General features: G+C 50.2%; 2 protein-coding genes across 3 annotated transcripts; both read left to right on the top strand.

Annotated features, from left to right (window-relative positions):
• Positions 1-3574: 3574 nt before the first annotated feature.
• Positions 3575-7210, top strand: LOC112951897 (placenta-specific gene 8 protein-like). Of its 2 annotated transcripts, XM_026044671.1 has the most exons (5): positions 3575-3602; positions 5564-5703; positions 5915-6039; positions 6770-6873; positions 7116-7210. In XM_026044671.1, coding segments are annotated over exons 2-5 (342 nt in total). In that variant the 5' UTR covers positions 3575-3602; positions 5564-5591; the 3' UTR covers positions 7117-7210. The 2 variants fall into 2 exon arrangements, with proteins under 2 accessions (XP_025900456.1, XP_025900455.1); XM_026044670.1 differs by lacking the exon at positions 7116-7210 and having other exon boundaries at positions 6770-6877.
• A 1337-nt stretch (positions 7211-8547) lies between these two features.
• Positions 8548-12342, top strand: LOC112951903 (placenta-specific gene 8 protein-like). Its single transcript, XM_026044678.1, has 5 exons — positions 8548-8602; positions 11288-11426; positions 11776-11900; positions 12063-12166; positions 12288-12342. Coding segments are annotated over exons 2-5 (336 nt in total). The 5' UTR covers positions 8548-8602; positions 11288-11320; the 3' UTR covers positions 12289-12342.
• Positions 12343-16259: the final 3917 nt, after the last annotated feature.

The following is a 16259-nucleotide window of genomic DNA, read 5'->3' as shown; positions in this document are numbered from 1 at the left end:
TGTGTTGAATTTTGGTTATTAAGAAACCCCCTAAAAGTCTTGTGATACAGTTAGCATGCAGCAGTTTCTTAATACCTAATTATCTTAGAGAGGTTGTGACAAGTTACTTTTATTCTATTTAAATATATTTAAGTGTGTTTAAATAATAACTTTGGTTTGAGAAAAGATCGTGATGAGTAGTGCATTTGAAACAAGTATTTATTTTGTAATTTATTGCACATATTGCAATAATATTRCATAGCAAAAGAGAATAAAAATTCACATTTCTAAACAGTGCCGTCCTAAGCCTTATTTTTTTTGCGTATTTTCTGTGATGCTTTCCCAGAAACAACCTTAAATACAGTTTGTTATAAAGCTAACACCCAGGTGTATTTTAGGTCGCTTGTATAGAAACTGAAATATAGGTATGTATGCGTGTATGTATTCTAGGCTATTGACTGTTTATTCCAGATCATTTTATGTTCCGTGGAAGTATTTTGGATGGATCCTTGCCTGGTGCTTTTCTCGTCCCCTGTCTTTTCTAATTGCTCCTTTGCAGGGCGTCCAAATAGCGACCGCTTTCCGAGGCAGCGGAAAGGCCGGCAGTGTCGGCAGCAGTTGGGAGCTGCCCGGCAGTTTGGCCTTGACCGCCTCGTGGTGGCCGCCGCGCGTCAGGTCCTGCCAACGCCTCGCCAGGGAGGAAGGGCATCGCGATGCAGACCTCAAAGGTACCTGGATTGTGCCCTTCTTGTAGTTCTTTCACCCAAGAAGAGGTTTTTACGCAAAGCAAGCCTGAGATTCCCATTTTCTACCTCAGGAGAGGGCATTTTGCTGCATTTAGCTGAGGAACTGCCTAGTGGAAAYGCAGGCTGGCACGAGAGCAGGTGAGGGCCAGTGGTGCTGGGAGGAGAGCGGTGTGGCCGGAGCTGTGCTGAGCTCACTGCCTCACTCCTMGGGCTGGCCATGAAAAGCAGGACCTGGGAGCTAAAGGGCATTGCTAGTGACTCTTCCTGAGACCTSAAAGCCGGGAAGCTATGTCAAAATACGGAAAGCTGGGAATATCCTTTGGGATGACCTGCAAGCCTGTGAGGGCTAGGGTAGTAAAAAACTGCCGAAAAATTAAGTTATTGCCTCATCTAGACCAACACAGAATTGCGTAATATTAAAGGACCGATACGGTAACCAGAACTGGTAGAATGTATTTTATGACCAAAATGAGGAAAGGCCTAGGCATTTGTTTCAAAACACATCGAGATGTGAATACCTGGGTGGAAGATCTGTTTAAACTTCAAAATTAAACTCACAAAAGAAGGCGAGCACTTACCAGCCACAGATACTATGTTCTGATACTAGCTGGAAGCTTCTAGGCCCTTGGAGAGATTATGGAAACATTGAGTTGTTAAGTATTGCTCAAAATCATTATCTGGCAATCCATGCTCTCCTTCTGTAGGGAAAGACCTGGTCTCTCACCAGTAAATATTTGTGTGGTGTTCGTGGGGCTTGTTTGTCGTGGGTCTTCATCTGGTGAGSATGCTGTGCTACCATTGAGCCTGGTACCTGACGGGCCTTTCCTTGCTCCTGTGTTGGGTGCGATCGGGAGGGCTTGCCCTGCCGTCTTCCTGGGTCTGGCCCGAGGCTTGTGAGCTGCTCTGCTGGTGCCAGTTGTGGACATTTGCAGTGGGAATCTGAGATCTCGGGAAATCTTTCGAAGGAGTCAGGGCTATAGAGTCAGTAATTATTGCATCTGCTGCCTTAASGTCTTGTTCAAGAAATCCAAAATGGGGAGTCTCCTCAGAAAGCTGCCTTGAAGAGTTCGAGCTGTTCAAAGCTGATTGACTTCCAGGTAAGTCAGAAAGTACTTTGGAAAACTGAAGGTTGAACACACAGCTAACTTTGGAAACAACCAGGGCAAATGTTATTGGCAACGGATGTTCTGGGTCAACTCAGCGACGCCCTCGATCTTCCCATCACTTAAACATTTCATGCAAAATGGGGCAGAAAGCTTGACATGCTACGTGCAGCAAGTCAAAGAGAAGAAATACAGCTGTTCACAAGACCCATCTTGTATATGCACTGAGGAAATGATATAGATACAAAAATGAAGCTCCCCTCTTAAAAGGCCTTGTGATGGTGCCCACGTAGCAGGTACTGAGTCGTACAGCTTCCCTTTCCCACAAATATCTCTTACAGGTCAACTGTCTCTTAGTGTCTTTCTCTATAAAAGCTCTTTTTACTTTATACCTGTCTTCAGTGCTTTTCGGGTTTGCCTCTTAAAGCAGCGTTTTATTTAGCCAAGTAATCCATGATATGGGTCCCGTGGGTGTTTTACTTAGAAAGATTAAGAAGTTCTGTGTAGCAGTAGGAAATGGCTGCTCTTTGTCAACGATAGCTGACCTTATCCTACTAATACAAATAAGGTGAAGWCACTGAAAAAGTAATTGTGACTTTGTAAATTCTCTGCCAAAGTATCTCGGGCATTTAGATTTGCCAGGGCTTTGGTTGATGCTGGGTTAACTTAACGGTTTCTAATGCTACCGTAGAAAGGTGGTTAGAAAGAAGGAAGTAGGAAGTCACTGAAACTCCCCGTGACAAATGGTTGGTGATGGATCTTTCCCCAAGCCAGAATGTGACCAGATGATGAATGTGAAACTACTGTTTGCGCTGGTTTTTCAACTGCTRCCTCTTTGCACCTAACAGGCTCTCGCTGTGAGCCGCTGAGCGGCAAGCGGGCCCCACTCGGCCCCACCGTGGGCGCTGGAGCTGGGGTTTGCACCCACCACGGCGTAGGCCAGGCTTGGCGGGATGAAAATTCCCATCCYGGCCCCAGTTTAGCCAAGTGTTGTTCTCTGCCTTGCTTGCCTTGGCTGCAATTGCTAGACCTTGGTGAGGGAGCTTGAAAGAACTAGAGCCGCGGGCAGGGGAGAGGGCAGCTCTTCCTCTCCTACCCCTTCTTCCCCCCTCTTTCCTTCCCCCCTTTCTGCTCCAACATCCAACCTGAAACCTCCTTGTGCTTTCAAGTGCAGGAGCAGACACACACATCTGCAAACTCTTCCTCCAAAGCTTTTCCTGCAAGCCGAAGCAAACCAGAGCAAGAGCAGCCTGCAGGCCCCTTGGTCTTGCCTCTTTTATTTATTCTTTATTTTTTATATTAAAAACAAGCTTATTTGGGGAGAGAATGGGAATATTTAAGTGTTGCAAAAACGCTCRTCTCCGTCAAGAGACGTTCAGGCTTGTTCTTCTCCCAACTACAGGCATGTGCGAACAGAAGTAGSGGGTCCCGGTGATGTAGATGTGAGTGTTTTCTTTAATATGAACAACAACAACAAGTTCTGATTTAATTCTGCCCAGAAAAGCTAACCGCGCGGTGTTAAATTTCTACCAACAGGGCCCAAAGCTCCTGCCCCCCCGGGCTCCGACTGCCTCCCACCCTCACTCGCCTGCTCCAAACTACCAATGAGAGACTCCCCACCGCGGGGAAGGGAGGGAGCGGGGCGGATAAAAAAGTTCAGTTTCATTTTCCCCGAATAAGCCTTTATCTGCAARCCCAGGGGCAGGAAGGGGCTGCCCCCCTGCCAGAGGTTGCTGCTGCTGCTGGTGCTGCTGGTGCTGCTGCTGCGAGCCAGGTTTGTCCCCTTGCATCCAGCGTGAAACCCTTGGGGAAAAGTGAGGCAGAGAGTGAATATGGAAGAATTAAAGTTTGGGTTTTTTTTTTCCTTTTTCCTTTTTTTTTTTCTTTTTTTTTCTGTTTTTGGACAATTTGGGAGTCTGCTCTGAGTTTTGTTCGTACCTTTAGTTCTGAGTTTCCAGGGGCTGTGCTGAGCGCGGTTCACACCTTAGGGGCGGGCTGGGTTGTGCAGGTTGCTTCGGTGCGTGCCCTGGGTGCGTTTTGGGTGCATTTTGGGTGCGTTTTGGGTGCTTGGGGTGTTGCAGCACTGTCCCGCCGTGGGAGCTTGGGATGCCAGTAACATCAGCGGGGAGAGAAATGTGCTCCTGTTGCAAAGTTTTCAGCTACGAGAGGAGATGGGATGTGCATAATACCCATACATTGAATATTTTGCGTTGCAATGCCTTTCAGAGMGGGGCCGAGCTGCGGTTTTGGCACACGTGGCTCCGGCACTTGGCATCAGCGCTGCCCCTGCTCTCGGGACCTGCTCTTACCCCCGGGAGCCTCCCGCTATTTCCAAGGCCGCGCGGGCTTTAGGAAGGGCTCTCGGGAGGCTCGGGATGCGGCCGCTCCCGGCGGGATGCTGTGGGAGGGCTGTGGCAAGCAGCGCGCCCAGAAACGCGAGTTTCTGTTCTGCATTTTGTGCTCACTGGGGCCACAGGGAGGGGCCTCCAAGTTGGGCAGCTGTTTCCTTGCCTTGGCCAGCGCCCAAGGCAACTTGCAGCAAGAAATCCTGACACATTTCAGCGAGGGTTTTCCGTGGTTTTTGTTGTTTTCCTTCCACTTTTTTTTTTCTCTTTGTGCACAACCGTCGCGACTTTCCCTGCGGCTGGCTTGCTGAGGAGGAGATGGGAGGTTGTTTCCCAAATGCTTTGTGCTCGTGCCAAAGCTTTCTTTGGAAAACTGCTCCAAGTTCAACAAGTGAAACATCCGTGTTGTTTGCCTCAGCCTGGGACGGCTGCCGAGCTCCACGCAGAGCAAACAAAATCCGTGACCTTGCAAATGAGCAAACCCTTTCCGAGGTGGGAGAAAAAGCCGATGCTTGGAGGCTGCTTAGCAGGACCAGATTATAGGGAAAAACCGGAGAACAATCTGGATGCGGGAGTGAGCCTCATTTCACCGTCTGGCTGTGGTTTCCTGAATCCTTTTTTTTTTTTTTTTTTTTTTTTTTTTTTTGGTTATATAAGGTATATAAGATAACCTAATATGTTATCAGGTATAGGTATAGGTTATATACCTATAGGCATACCTCTTAGGAATTCGGTATAGGTTATATACCTATAACCTAATATGTTATAAGTATTATAACCTATAACCCCAACCTCTGGAGTTGGGGTATATAAGGTATATAAGATAACTTAATATGTTATAGATATATAACCTATAACCTTTATCAGATATAGGTATAGGTTATATACCTATGGGCATATCTATTAGGTATTCGGTATAGGTTATATATTTATAACCATATTAACCATTAACTAATAGGGTTATAGGTGTATAACCTATAACCCCAACCTCTGGAGTTGGGGTGTATAAGGTATCTAACCTAATACGTTATCTTATATACCTGGAAAAGACCTAGACAAAAGTGCTGGTTAGTGATCAATTTAAATGTAGTCAGTAGAACTGCATTTCTGCAGGGCACAGTTTGGGGAGAGTTCTGGTCTTTTCTGGAGGAAAAACAAACAAAAAAAGAAGTGGCAGTGACCTAAAGAATGGGCAGCGATTTTGTAAAATGTTTCTTACAGTGCCAAGACAAACCATATGAGAGCATCTGGGTGGGGAATATTTAGTGAATTTACCCTGTRGGTGCCTTCATTGGCTGCTGCAGTTTATCCACCAGGATCGCTCCAGCTTCCCTGCTGTGTTTCCTGCCGGCTGCCACTAACGCCCCCGTCCCTCCCCGTTCCCTTTCAGAGGACCGAGGTGATCTGCAGAAAGCAGGATGGACACTCAGCCCGTTATTACAACCCAGCCTCAGTATGACATGATCTCCACCATGCCGAGAAACAAGTGGCAGACGGGCCTGATGGACTGTTGCACCGACTGTGGCGTGTGTAAGTGCCGAAGCGGGGCTTATTTCACCCGTCCTTGCTCAGAGGGACCTCAGGAGGCAACACAGGCAGCCTTATTTAGTGGGTAAAAAGTAAACGGCAGGAAACTTGCAGTCTCTCGTGCCACAGAGCCCCCCTCCTCTTGTCCCATCCCTAGGACCTGAGGCAAATCCAAGCCCAAACTCACTTGCTCCTGTTTTTCCTCTTATTCCAGGCTTATGTGGGGCGTTCTGCTTTCCCTGTCTCGCCTGCGAGGTGGCCGGGGACATGAACGAGTGCTGCTTGTGCGGCACCAGCGTGGCGATAAGGACCCTCTACCGCACCAGATACAATATCCCGGTTAGTGCTTCGTCCCTGCTCCTTCCTTGCTCAAAGAGCAAACGTTAAGTGTCTCCGGGGGGCCTCTTGCGAAGGACATAACGAATGTATGGGGGGCCACAGCATTCTGTGCCTGCCGTTTTTCAAGATTATATTTCCTGGGCGATGTTGGGAGTATGGAATGGGAGCCAGGAGAGCTGCAGCTGCACAAATCCCTTGGCTGATTTTAAAAAGCTGGGTTTAATCTTAGACAGCTTGCTCACAGCATCCTTTGTTATCTTGTTTGGAGGCACTGGAGAAACGTGTTCGCTCATATATATTAAATTTGGCAAAGCATTTATTTTCAGAGGTAACTTAGTRTTTTCCGTAGTGCAAATCAAAGCTYCCCATTCAAAATCACCCAAATTGCCTCTCTCGTTTATCTGTTTTTCCACTCGGTTTTAASCTAGAGAGCAAAAAGAGGAATAGCTATCTGAATGCTGTACTAACTTCTTTATTTTCGTATTTTCTAGTTGTGTTCCRAGTCCTCTATGTTCTAAAACAAATTCAGTCATTAGTACTGAAATGTTTTAGCATTTTTAAAGATGTAGATTCGGGAGCTCAACACAAAAACAAGAAAAAGAGCATCAAGGAGGAAACAAGAGAGACATGACATGGGCTGTGATTAACTTCTTAGATGAACTTCGTAGATTCTTAGATGAGATGCGGTTTTTGAACAGGTCTACACTCTTAAATAATTTCTGTTTAACAGGGGTCCATTTGCTCGGATTACTGTGTCACCATGTGTTGTCCCGTGTGCTCCGTTTGTCAAATGAAGAGAGATATCAAGAAGAGGAGGGAGTGTGGCATATTCTGGTAGGCTCGACCTGGCCCGCAGCAAGACCTTAACGGGAGCYTGCAGTGACGGGGGAGACCCGCGGCTCCAGGAGGGTGTCTGTGGGTCCCGGTTCTGCAGCGGGGAGCAAAACCAGACCGAGACGGCGCGCGAGGGCCGTGGGCCGGGTGCGAAATGGGCCTGGGGGGTGAAGCGGCGGGGACCGGGGCACCGGGGAGCGGTGGCGCTGCGCGGGGCTCACGCTGCCCTGCTTGTGTGACAGATCGGCGCCGGGCCCTGGTGCTGCTGCCCCCGTCCTGTGGCGACCACCGCTGGCCGCGGGGGCCGGTGCGGAGATGCTGCATGCCGGAGGGGCCGGAGCCGCCTGGGAACGCTCCCCGGAGGGCGTCGCTTGCTTTTGTGAGCTCTTTTCTGTGTTATGAATATCAATAAATTGCACTGCTTGGCCTCACTTGCACTATGTGTTACCTTCCTGGAGCACCTAGAGGTTTTGGGAAACTCTTCCTCCTCCTCCCTAACTAACTTCCAGTTTAGCAGCTCCACTCTGTCCGATGTGCAGCTGAGATTTCTCTGTACCCTACTGCGGAGAGAGATTTTGACTATTTCTTTTATTTATATATTTGCAGAACTTTTTTAAAAAAAGTTTTTAAATATGTCTAAGGTGTTTATTTTACTCATCTAGAATGCTACCTGGGACTATATATATTTTTTTCATTTTATTGGGCTGAAGCTGAATTTTCCAAGGGGTGACATTATTTCAAATGACCACAGCAACAACAACAACGGCAAAAGATTAGAAAAGGAAACGTGGGTGGATGCTCTGCAACATCTTCTCTTTGGGAACAACAGCTTTGAGCCACGTACTGTTTCTGTGAAAGGAGAAGTGGGGAGCAGAGATGTAAAAATGTCTTTGGGTCAGGGTAGACCTTTCTGAGAGCAAACTCTGCCCCACTCTGGCCACAGCAAGCCAAAGCAGATGGGCTGGGGTTTGGTCTGACACGTAAGGATTTTGCCCCAAGATGGACAGCAGAGACACTGCAGTTGTCCTCATTCTGACATCTGCGGAGAGCTACTAAAGGACTCTTGGATTTCACAGGTTCTCTCCCAAATTTACCGTGTGAAGAACTCCATTTTTGCAGCAAGGACCCAAAGCCCCTCAGCCCTAGCGCAGCTCAGCCCTGCTCGCTCTGTCGGGCTYGCTCCTCGTGGCTCTCCCTGCCCGGTCTCCCTTCTGGGCATCCTGTAGAAACTGGGGAACGGCACTGCCATCCAAAGCAAGTAGAGGGCTCTTTCCGCCCAGTATAAGGAAGTGATAAGAGTTTGTACATAGGCTTTGAGGCAGGGACTGCGTCACCCAGAAGTTATTTCTTTATGACAGCCAGATTTATCAGGAATTTACCTACCGGGCTACCTGGCAGGAACTGCACCTCCACCAGGAAATTCATCAAAGCAGGCCCAAAATTCGACTGCAAACTTTCCTTCTCCAAAAACTGTTCCCTCTCTGAGGTTGGTACCTTTGGTAAAGTATYGGCCCAAACGGATGTCACCGAGAGCCCTGGAAAAGCAGCAAGCATCCTGGACGGACCCCCTCGGCGCCGAGGCTGGCGTTACGCAACGGGGTGCGCGTTGCTTTATCTGCCGGTAGTCAGGCGGAGCAGAGGTCACCTTTGCAATGCATCCCGGAGAGCATATAAAGGCGAGGAGCAGCAACAGGCAGCTCACTCCTCCAACCAGGACTGCTCGCAGGCGGTACGTGCATTTTGCCTTCTTTTCTCCTTCTTTCTTTTTTTTTTTTTTTTTTTTGCATTTGGCAAGCTTGCCTAAGTAAAAAATACTGGTACCCACTTAGCTGCCGGCCTGGCTGTTTCCTATGGCGGAGTTGCAGCAAATGTAGCTTCAAAGCCAAATCGTGTGGGTGCTGCCGCTGGGCATTTTAGCAGAGGCGTTTTAGGCGATGCCCAGCAAGGGCAGTGGGCAGAGCTGCTGCTGGAGCTGCCATGGGCCTGGGCACCGCTCAGGCTCTGCGCTGGCTCCGCTGCGGGGGGACGTGGGTGTCACTTTGGGAGAGCCTGGCTCCTCTGCTGAGGCTCTGTGTTTCTGGCAGGGTGCAGGTGGCACCGGCAAAGCCATGATCTTGGTTTGGAGGGGGGTTAAACCTAATTTAATGTATTGCTGGCTAATGCAAATTTTTCATGAGTCAATATGGTGGAGGAAAAAGGAAGCCTAAATCATTAAACAAAGGCGAGGTAAGCACACACCCTCTTGGTTTTCCCAGGGCTCAAGTGAAGCCAAACGTTGCTCTGCTCATTGCGAACACCTTCAGTGGGCAGTGCAGGTTGTTGGACAGGCAGAGCGAGAGGGTGGGATTGTGCATGTGTGAGTCATTTTTCATCCTGTGCTTCTCCATGGTCCTTGCTGCTTTCCTGCTGCTGCCCAACATCCCCGACCTGGCATGGCTGAAGTCCCTTTGAGGGTGTCCAGGGAGGTTGTGGAGTCTCCTTCTCTGGAGGTCTTCAAAACTCACCTGGATGCCACCCTGTGCCACATGCTCTGGGTGTCCCTGTTGAAGCGGGAAGGTTGGACAAGATGATCTCTAGAGGTCCCTTCCAACCTTGAACATTCTGTGATTTTGTGCTTCTGTGTCCTCTCCTGCCAGAATGAGCAGAGTGCTTCAGGATGCACCAGCTGCAGGAATGAACCGGGTGCTCCTGCGTGCACCAGCTGGGTGCTGCTGCATCGCTTGTGTGTCAACCGTGAGCTCCCACATGTGCTGACTGGGTGCTCGGATTTAAATGAATGTGTGCACACGTGGAGGGTGCCGAGGCTGAGCTGCCATGGGGGGAACTGGGTGCTCGCACGCAAACGCCTGCAAGTTGGCTGCACGCCCGTGATAATCCATGACTCGCTCCCGCGCGCGTTAGTTGTGTGCTCCCGCTGGGGCCGGTARGCGCCGGGACTCGGGCCGGCATGAGGAGCCCCGCGGGTTGGCCGGCTCGGGGAGCACCTGGGGCTTTGGGCGCTGCGAGGACGGGCGTCCCGCTCTGAGCGGGGACTTGAGGGCTGCCCTGCACCGCGCGCCCTCAGCCGTGCCAGCCCTGGGGCGCCGTTGGCGCACCCGGTGCCTGCAGGTTGTGGCAGCCCTCGGGGCAGGGGTGCCGGGGCTGGTTTGAGCCTGTGCCAAAGGTCTCCTTCCCTAGAAGCTCTTGTGCTTATCATTGTGGGAGACACAAAGCGCTGGTTTTACTGCTCCACAGCAGTTACAGCAACAGCAAGAAAACAGCTTTGTCCTTCCATCTGCAGCATTCCTTGGTTAACGCGACCATCCTGCTAGATGGCTACTTGTCCTTCAGGGCAACCAGGGCTGGAATTGCATAGCGAAAAAGGTTATGCTCAGTCTAGTTGCAGTGCTGCTGCTTGGACAATGTGCCTTGTGAACAGGTCGAATGGAGAGTTTCTACAGCCCTTCTTCCATGTCCTGTCTTGGGTCATGGCAGAACCAAGCTCCCTTCTGCTTATTGCAAAGTGTTATGAGGAAGAGAGAGGGTTTTTTTTAAAAAAAGTCCTTCCTTACTGGAAAATAACTCCTCGGAGTCAGTATTTAGTTGTTAGGTGGTGGTCTGTGTTCAGAGAGCAGCGTGGGATTTCCAGAGGCTGCACTGCTGGAGCACAGGGGGACTCTCCGGGGCCATGAGTGCAGCCGGTGTCTTTATGGGGTCCTGGTGAAGGGACAGAACTGAGCAGCGCTCTTGGTCAGCCGAGGAAGGGGAAACAGCCCAAGGTCATTCCTTCGAGGTGGTGCCCGAGCTCCGGAGGATGAGGAAGAGAACGGCAAGTGGCTGAGAGAGAGGGGCAAAGGGAGGAGGCAAGGGAAAGAGGATCGTGTTTATCACAGCGAGGGAAATTTCAAGGGAAAACAGCTACTTGAAAACCTGCCAAGAAAACAGAGAGCGGGAAGAGCCTGCTCTGGAAGCTTCTACTACCGTGAGYGGATGATTTCTGTTTTGGAATTAATACCTTTATATATCATATATATTTTATGTATATTTAAATATTTATGTAATTACATAAAAATAAAACCAAAACCCTACCAGGTAAAGCAGTTAACGGAGGCATTTAACCTGGAGGTTAGAAGACGGGATTGACCAACAGAAGCCCTGTGCTTCTGAAGCCGCAGGGCTTCTGGAGGAAGAAGTAGCTTCCATGTGCAGGCAGGATGATGAAATTTACTGGCCTCAAACCGGCCCCACTGGCTCCAAGCCCGCTCTCCTTGGCCCCTGACCCACTGYGACTTGTGCTCTGGACCTCCCAACGTGATGCTCTCTTGTGAAGGGGGTGATAATGGCGGTCTGCAAGATACGTACATGTCTGAGGGCAGCAGCAAGAGATCCAGCTTAGACATAACTATAGTGTCTTTGTTCCATATCTCTCTTCCAGAATAGAAACTGCGAGTGACCCGAGAGCTGCGGAATGGCCGCTCAACGCGTGATTACGATACAGCCTCAGTTTTTAGGTCCTCCACAGTCGAGCGAATGGCAGACAGATTTGATGGACTGCTGCTCTGACTTTGGAGTGTGTAAGTGCACCCACGCCTCTCATTTTTGGCATTTACTTTCGCTGGGTATTTCTGCTGTGTCCCCTGGGAGAGGCTGGAGCCATGACTCTCCAGTTGGATGTTATGGTCATTTCTGGATGTTATGGCAGGGTGCTGGGTCGAGTATGCTGAGTAACTGCTCATGTTGCAAACACTCTTTTTTCTCAGTAAAGGTGGCAGAGCCACTTTTGCTAGAGACGGAGAGGTCTTTGAGAGGCCTCTCCAGCTGTTGGTCTGGTTTGCCAATGCACCTCCTTTCTGTGCCATATCTCTCACCTCATCTGCTCCTCTTGACAGAAAGAACATCTCATTTTTCTTCACCTCTCTGCAGGTTTATGTGGCGCCTTCTGCTTCCCTTGCCTRGGGTGTCAGGTGGCCAGTGACATGGACGAGTGCTGCTTGTGTGGCTGCAGCGTGGSCATGAGGACACTCTACCGCACCAAATACAACATCCGGGTTAGTGATTCCCCTTTTCCTCTTTGAAGCCTTCAGAGAAAGAGATGAAATAAAATAGATTCCATGAACTAAATAAAAACAGTTAAAACAAAGAAAGACGATTTCAAAAGGCAAATAGAAAGGAGGGGATGTATTATTGTTACGATGGCTATTTCCACCCAGGGGTCCATTCTGAAGGATCATATGGCCGTCCTGTGCTTTCCTGCCTGCGCTCTTTGTCAGCTGAAGAGAGATATCAACAGGAGGAAAGAGCAGGGCATATTCTGGTAAGTGTGTCCATAGGTAAGTGTGTTCGTGCGGCGAGCGCCGGCTGGCAACCCGCGGCCCCGCTTGTTGGCGCGGCGGGCCGGGCTGCCCGGGGTTCACCCGCCCTTCACTGTGTGACAGATGGGTCCCGAGCTGCGGCGCGGCCGTCCCCGTCCCTGGCGGCTGCCGCCAGCCTCGCTGCRTGCTCTGGAGTCACCACGCACACGGGCCGCAAGCTGCGCCGGCGCCTGGGAAACGGACCGCGCTCGTCTTGCTTGATTGCTGGTGATCCCTTCGGCCCCTGCTTTAATCATCAATAAACTGCGACRTTGCAGGGCGTTTGTGGCACGTGCCCTCTTTAGTCCTGTTGTTTTCTTCAGTGCTCTGCTGCAACAGCAGCGTCAAATGTATTTTTTTTTTATGTTGTGAATTCAGACCAGTGTTTAATCTAACAGATAGAGTGAGCAGTGCACGTGCAGTGTATTGGGACAAGCCAAAAGCAAAGTTTGCTGCAGCCATCTCAGCAGCTGCCCCACGGAAAGCCCAGCTTGCAGGCAGCCGTGAGCAACCAGCCCCAGGGACAGCATTGCCCTGTGCTCCTCGTGCCGGGGGTGGGCAGAAAGCACAACCTTTCCCTCCCAACAGCAGGCCAGATGTCAGTTTGCCCTCTCTCCTAGCAGTATCGTTCTTGCCAGCACTGCCCRTGGCCATGGCCATGTCGCTTCTGCCCGCCAGGATGTAAAACATCGTATAATTGTGTTACTAACGAATAGCATTGCTGCTCAGGTTTGCTGACGAGGGGACCAGAGATTATGTGCAGGTGTTGCAGGCAGAGTCCCACAGCCCCTAGGCCTGCAAAGCCCAGAGAAGGGCCCTGAGTGTCCCCCAAGGTGTGACCCATGGGTCCTTTCAGGAAAACGGGGGAGCTCCTTAGCAATCCAGCAACAATCTTACACACCCAGACAACCTAGGAGAAGTTGCCTGCACGGAAGCCGACTCTCCCCTGGCCCCTGTGGCTGCAGAACCAGCTCTTGCAGCCAGTGTGAGGAGCCTTGGCAGGTTGGGGTGAGAGGACACAGTGTGGATCTTTTGCCTCTGCACAGGAAACAAGCGGCTTGGGAGAAGAAAAGGCAGATAATATGGTTACAGAATACGTACAAAATTGAGGTAAGAAGCATGTGGAGCATGGCACTAAGACCTRTGTAGGGAACCATGAATTAGCAAGTAGGTGTTACAATTAGGATGTACTAACACATCAATCACTTCGAGGTCCATCTGTGGGCATCTTTATGTGAAATAATGCCCAATTAGGTTTTAGAATTGATGAAAGGAACATCTTATCTTGGACTTCCTCAAGAATCTTGCCTACAAGCACTGTGTGACCCGTGTTGACTTGATACGTTATATAGATAATGTGAGTGGGGACCTTCCCTGAACAACCAGCAGGCCCCCATGTGAGCACAGTGAGGATTGCTGACACTGCAATATGAGGCTGGGCATGGTGGAAGAAGAAAAGCAGACAGGACACTTACATATGTATTAGATAGGTAGAACCCTGGATGTCTCTGTGTCTAAATAACCATGAGAAAGCCCCATGAGGTGCGCTAGAAGTGAGCTTTGCCCCAGCACCCTGCAGTGARTTAACTAACGTGGCTTTCTGAAGCATCATTTGGCTGGGAGAGGTACTTTGTCTAGCTTTTCTTTGGCAACAAARCCATTTCCAGAAGCAGGGAGCTGGGAGATGGGGTGGCTGGGTGGGTATCACCGGCGCCAGCTGGGGTTAGACGCAGCTGGGCCCAAGCACCAAATCCCCGCGGGAGCAAAGCGGGGGACCGTGCTCTCCATGTCACTGTCCAAGCGAAAGGCAACAGCCACTGCCACCCCGGGGCGGCTGCTGCTGCCGCGCTGGGCGCTGAGCTGMGCTGCCCAAAGGTGGCGGAGGGGGCCCACAGGCCCCCATTAGGCTGGGAAGATTCCCAGAAGAAGGGAGAGCGCCATGACCCTCCCGGCGCCATTGCGCCCTCAGTGTCCCTGAGGCAGCAGACATGGCGGTGTGAGGCCTGTAAAGGGTTAACAGGGTAGCGCGTGTTCTGCTTCTGTACAAAGCTTGCATGCTAAAGACGTATAAGACATAAGCTATGTAATCTACAGTTAACCTTTCCACCTGCTTCTGTAAATATCRCTTGCTGAAAGGGAGGACGAGGACTAACAGCATACATACCCTGCTCTTGCTGTGGCCCCAAGATAAGATTCCAAACATGCCAAGCGGAAAGGAGATTGTGAAAGCGGGGGCTATTCAATAGTGGTCGTAAATAACGTTTAACAAAGAAGTTGTAGCCGTCTATAAAAACACGAACCTCTGCTCAAGCGGCGCGGATCTCAGGACAAGGTGTAAGAGGTTCGCCGCCGGCCGGCTGATAAAGCTTGCTTTTAAACCCCAAGGTTGAGCGGGCGGGTGATTACGGACTAACGTTTTGGGGGCTCGTCTGGGATCCCGTAATCACCAGGCCCTCCCTGGCTGGGAAGGGCCWTCCGACTCATTTCGCTGGGGGAATGTTTCCAGGGGGAGCGCTACCTGATAACGTTCCAGGTCCCCAGATCTCGTAACCTCGAGGTAAGGGATTGTATCATCCATAAGGGGCGCCCGGACTTGGTGGTGGACTGTGGGAGGTCTGATGAGACARTAACTCCCTGCCTCCGGCACGCACTGGGACGCTGCTGCCTTGCCTTAGGTACAGGTTTCGATTTTAACAGGTTTAGGTTTTAACAGGTTTTTCATGGTTCATGTTCCTTGTGTCTTCTTGTGTCCCTTTGTTTTTGTCTGTTGTGCTTTGTTTGTTTTGTTCGTGCCTTGAATCCGGATGGAATGGGACATTTGAGCTTCATTCCCGAAGGACCTTTGAATTGTTTTCTGTCTAATTTTCCAAAATTTAGGAAATGGGTCCTTTTAAATGATGGGTTCAGTATAAAATCTGTTAAATTTAAATTACTTTGTAGTGTGGAATGGCCCACTTTCGGTGTTGGATGGCCCCCTGAGGGGTCCTTCGGCCCCAAAATAGTTCAAAAAGTATTATTTATTGTCCTGGGGGAACCTAGTCATCCTGACCAGATTCCCTGCATTGTTCCTTGGAAAGACATTTTAAAGAATCCTCCTATTTGGTTACAGTCCAGGGCGAGACCTTCTGTCTCCATCCCACACAAGGTGGGGCAGGTTTATGGTGTGCAGAGGGCTGGGGGTGCTTCTTCCCCAGACTCCACCGGCCCACCAGCCCCGATGCTGCCTCTCAGGCAAGTCCCTGAAGGAAGTGGGAGTGTGTATACATACATATACATATATATATATATATATATATATATATATATATATATATGTGCCCTTCTCCACCATAGACCTGTGTAACTGGAAGCAACAAAACCCTCCTTTCTCACAGGATCCTGGGGGCATGATATCCCTCCTTAAATTTGTAATGCATAGTCATCAGCTGACATGGCATGATCGTCAGCAGCTCCTCCATGCTCTCTTTAAATTGCAAGAAAGGGAGAGAATATTAAGGGGACCTAGAGAAGGGGACCTAGAGAATCAATACCAGGTATAGAAAACCCGACTGAACAGAGTCATAGAAACATTCAAGATGAACATATGCCCCTCCAGCGGCTGGAGTGGGACTACCGTGCAGTGGACGGACAAAGGTCCATTGAGTTGTATCATCGGCAGTGTCTGATACAAGGGCTTCAAAGGGCAGCCAGAGAACCTATAAATGCGTCAAAAGTAGCAGAAGTCAAACAAGGTCCCTCTGAAGCTCCAAGTGCGTTCCTGGAACACTTATTAGAGGCATATAGAATCTGCATCCCTATTGATCCAGGGGAGCCTGCAGACCAAAAACCTATTAATTTGGCCTTTGTATTGCAATCAGCCCGGGATGTTAGGAAAAAAAACACGGATATTAGGACTAACAGCGGCAGAGCTGGCACCCGGGGACCGCTCTTTTTCCTGACCTCCCGTCCCGCTTCCCGCCCCCTGCCCCTTCCTGCAGTCGCGGGCGCGTCCGCCAGGCGGCGCCGCCGGGCGCGGGGGGCGGCGCGGAGGGAGGGGCGGCGCGGAGGGAGGGGCGG

Source organism: Nothoprocta perdicaria, unplaced genomic scaffold (genome assembly GCF_003342845.1).
Source record: "Nothoprocta perdicaria isolate Ctin4 unplaced genomic scaffold, notPer1 scaffold_376, whole genome shotgun sequence".
NCBI lineage: Eukaryota > Metazoa > Chordata > Aves > Tinamiformes > Tinamidae > Nothoprocta > Nothoprocta perdicaria.
This window is presented reverse-complemented; position numbering and strand designations above follow the sequence as displayed.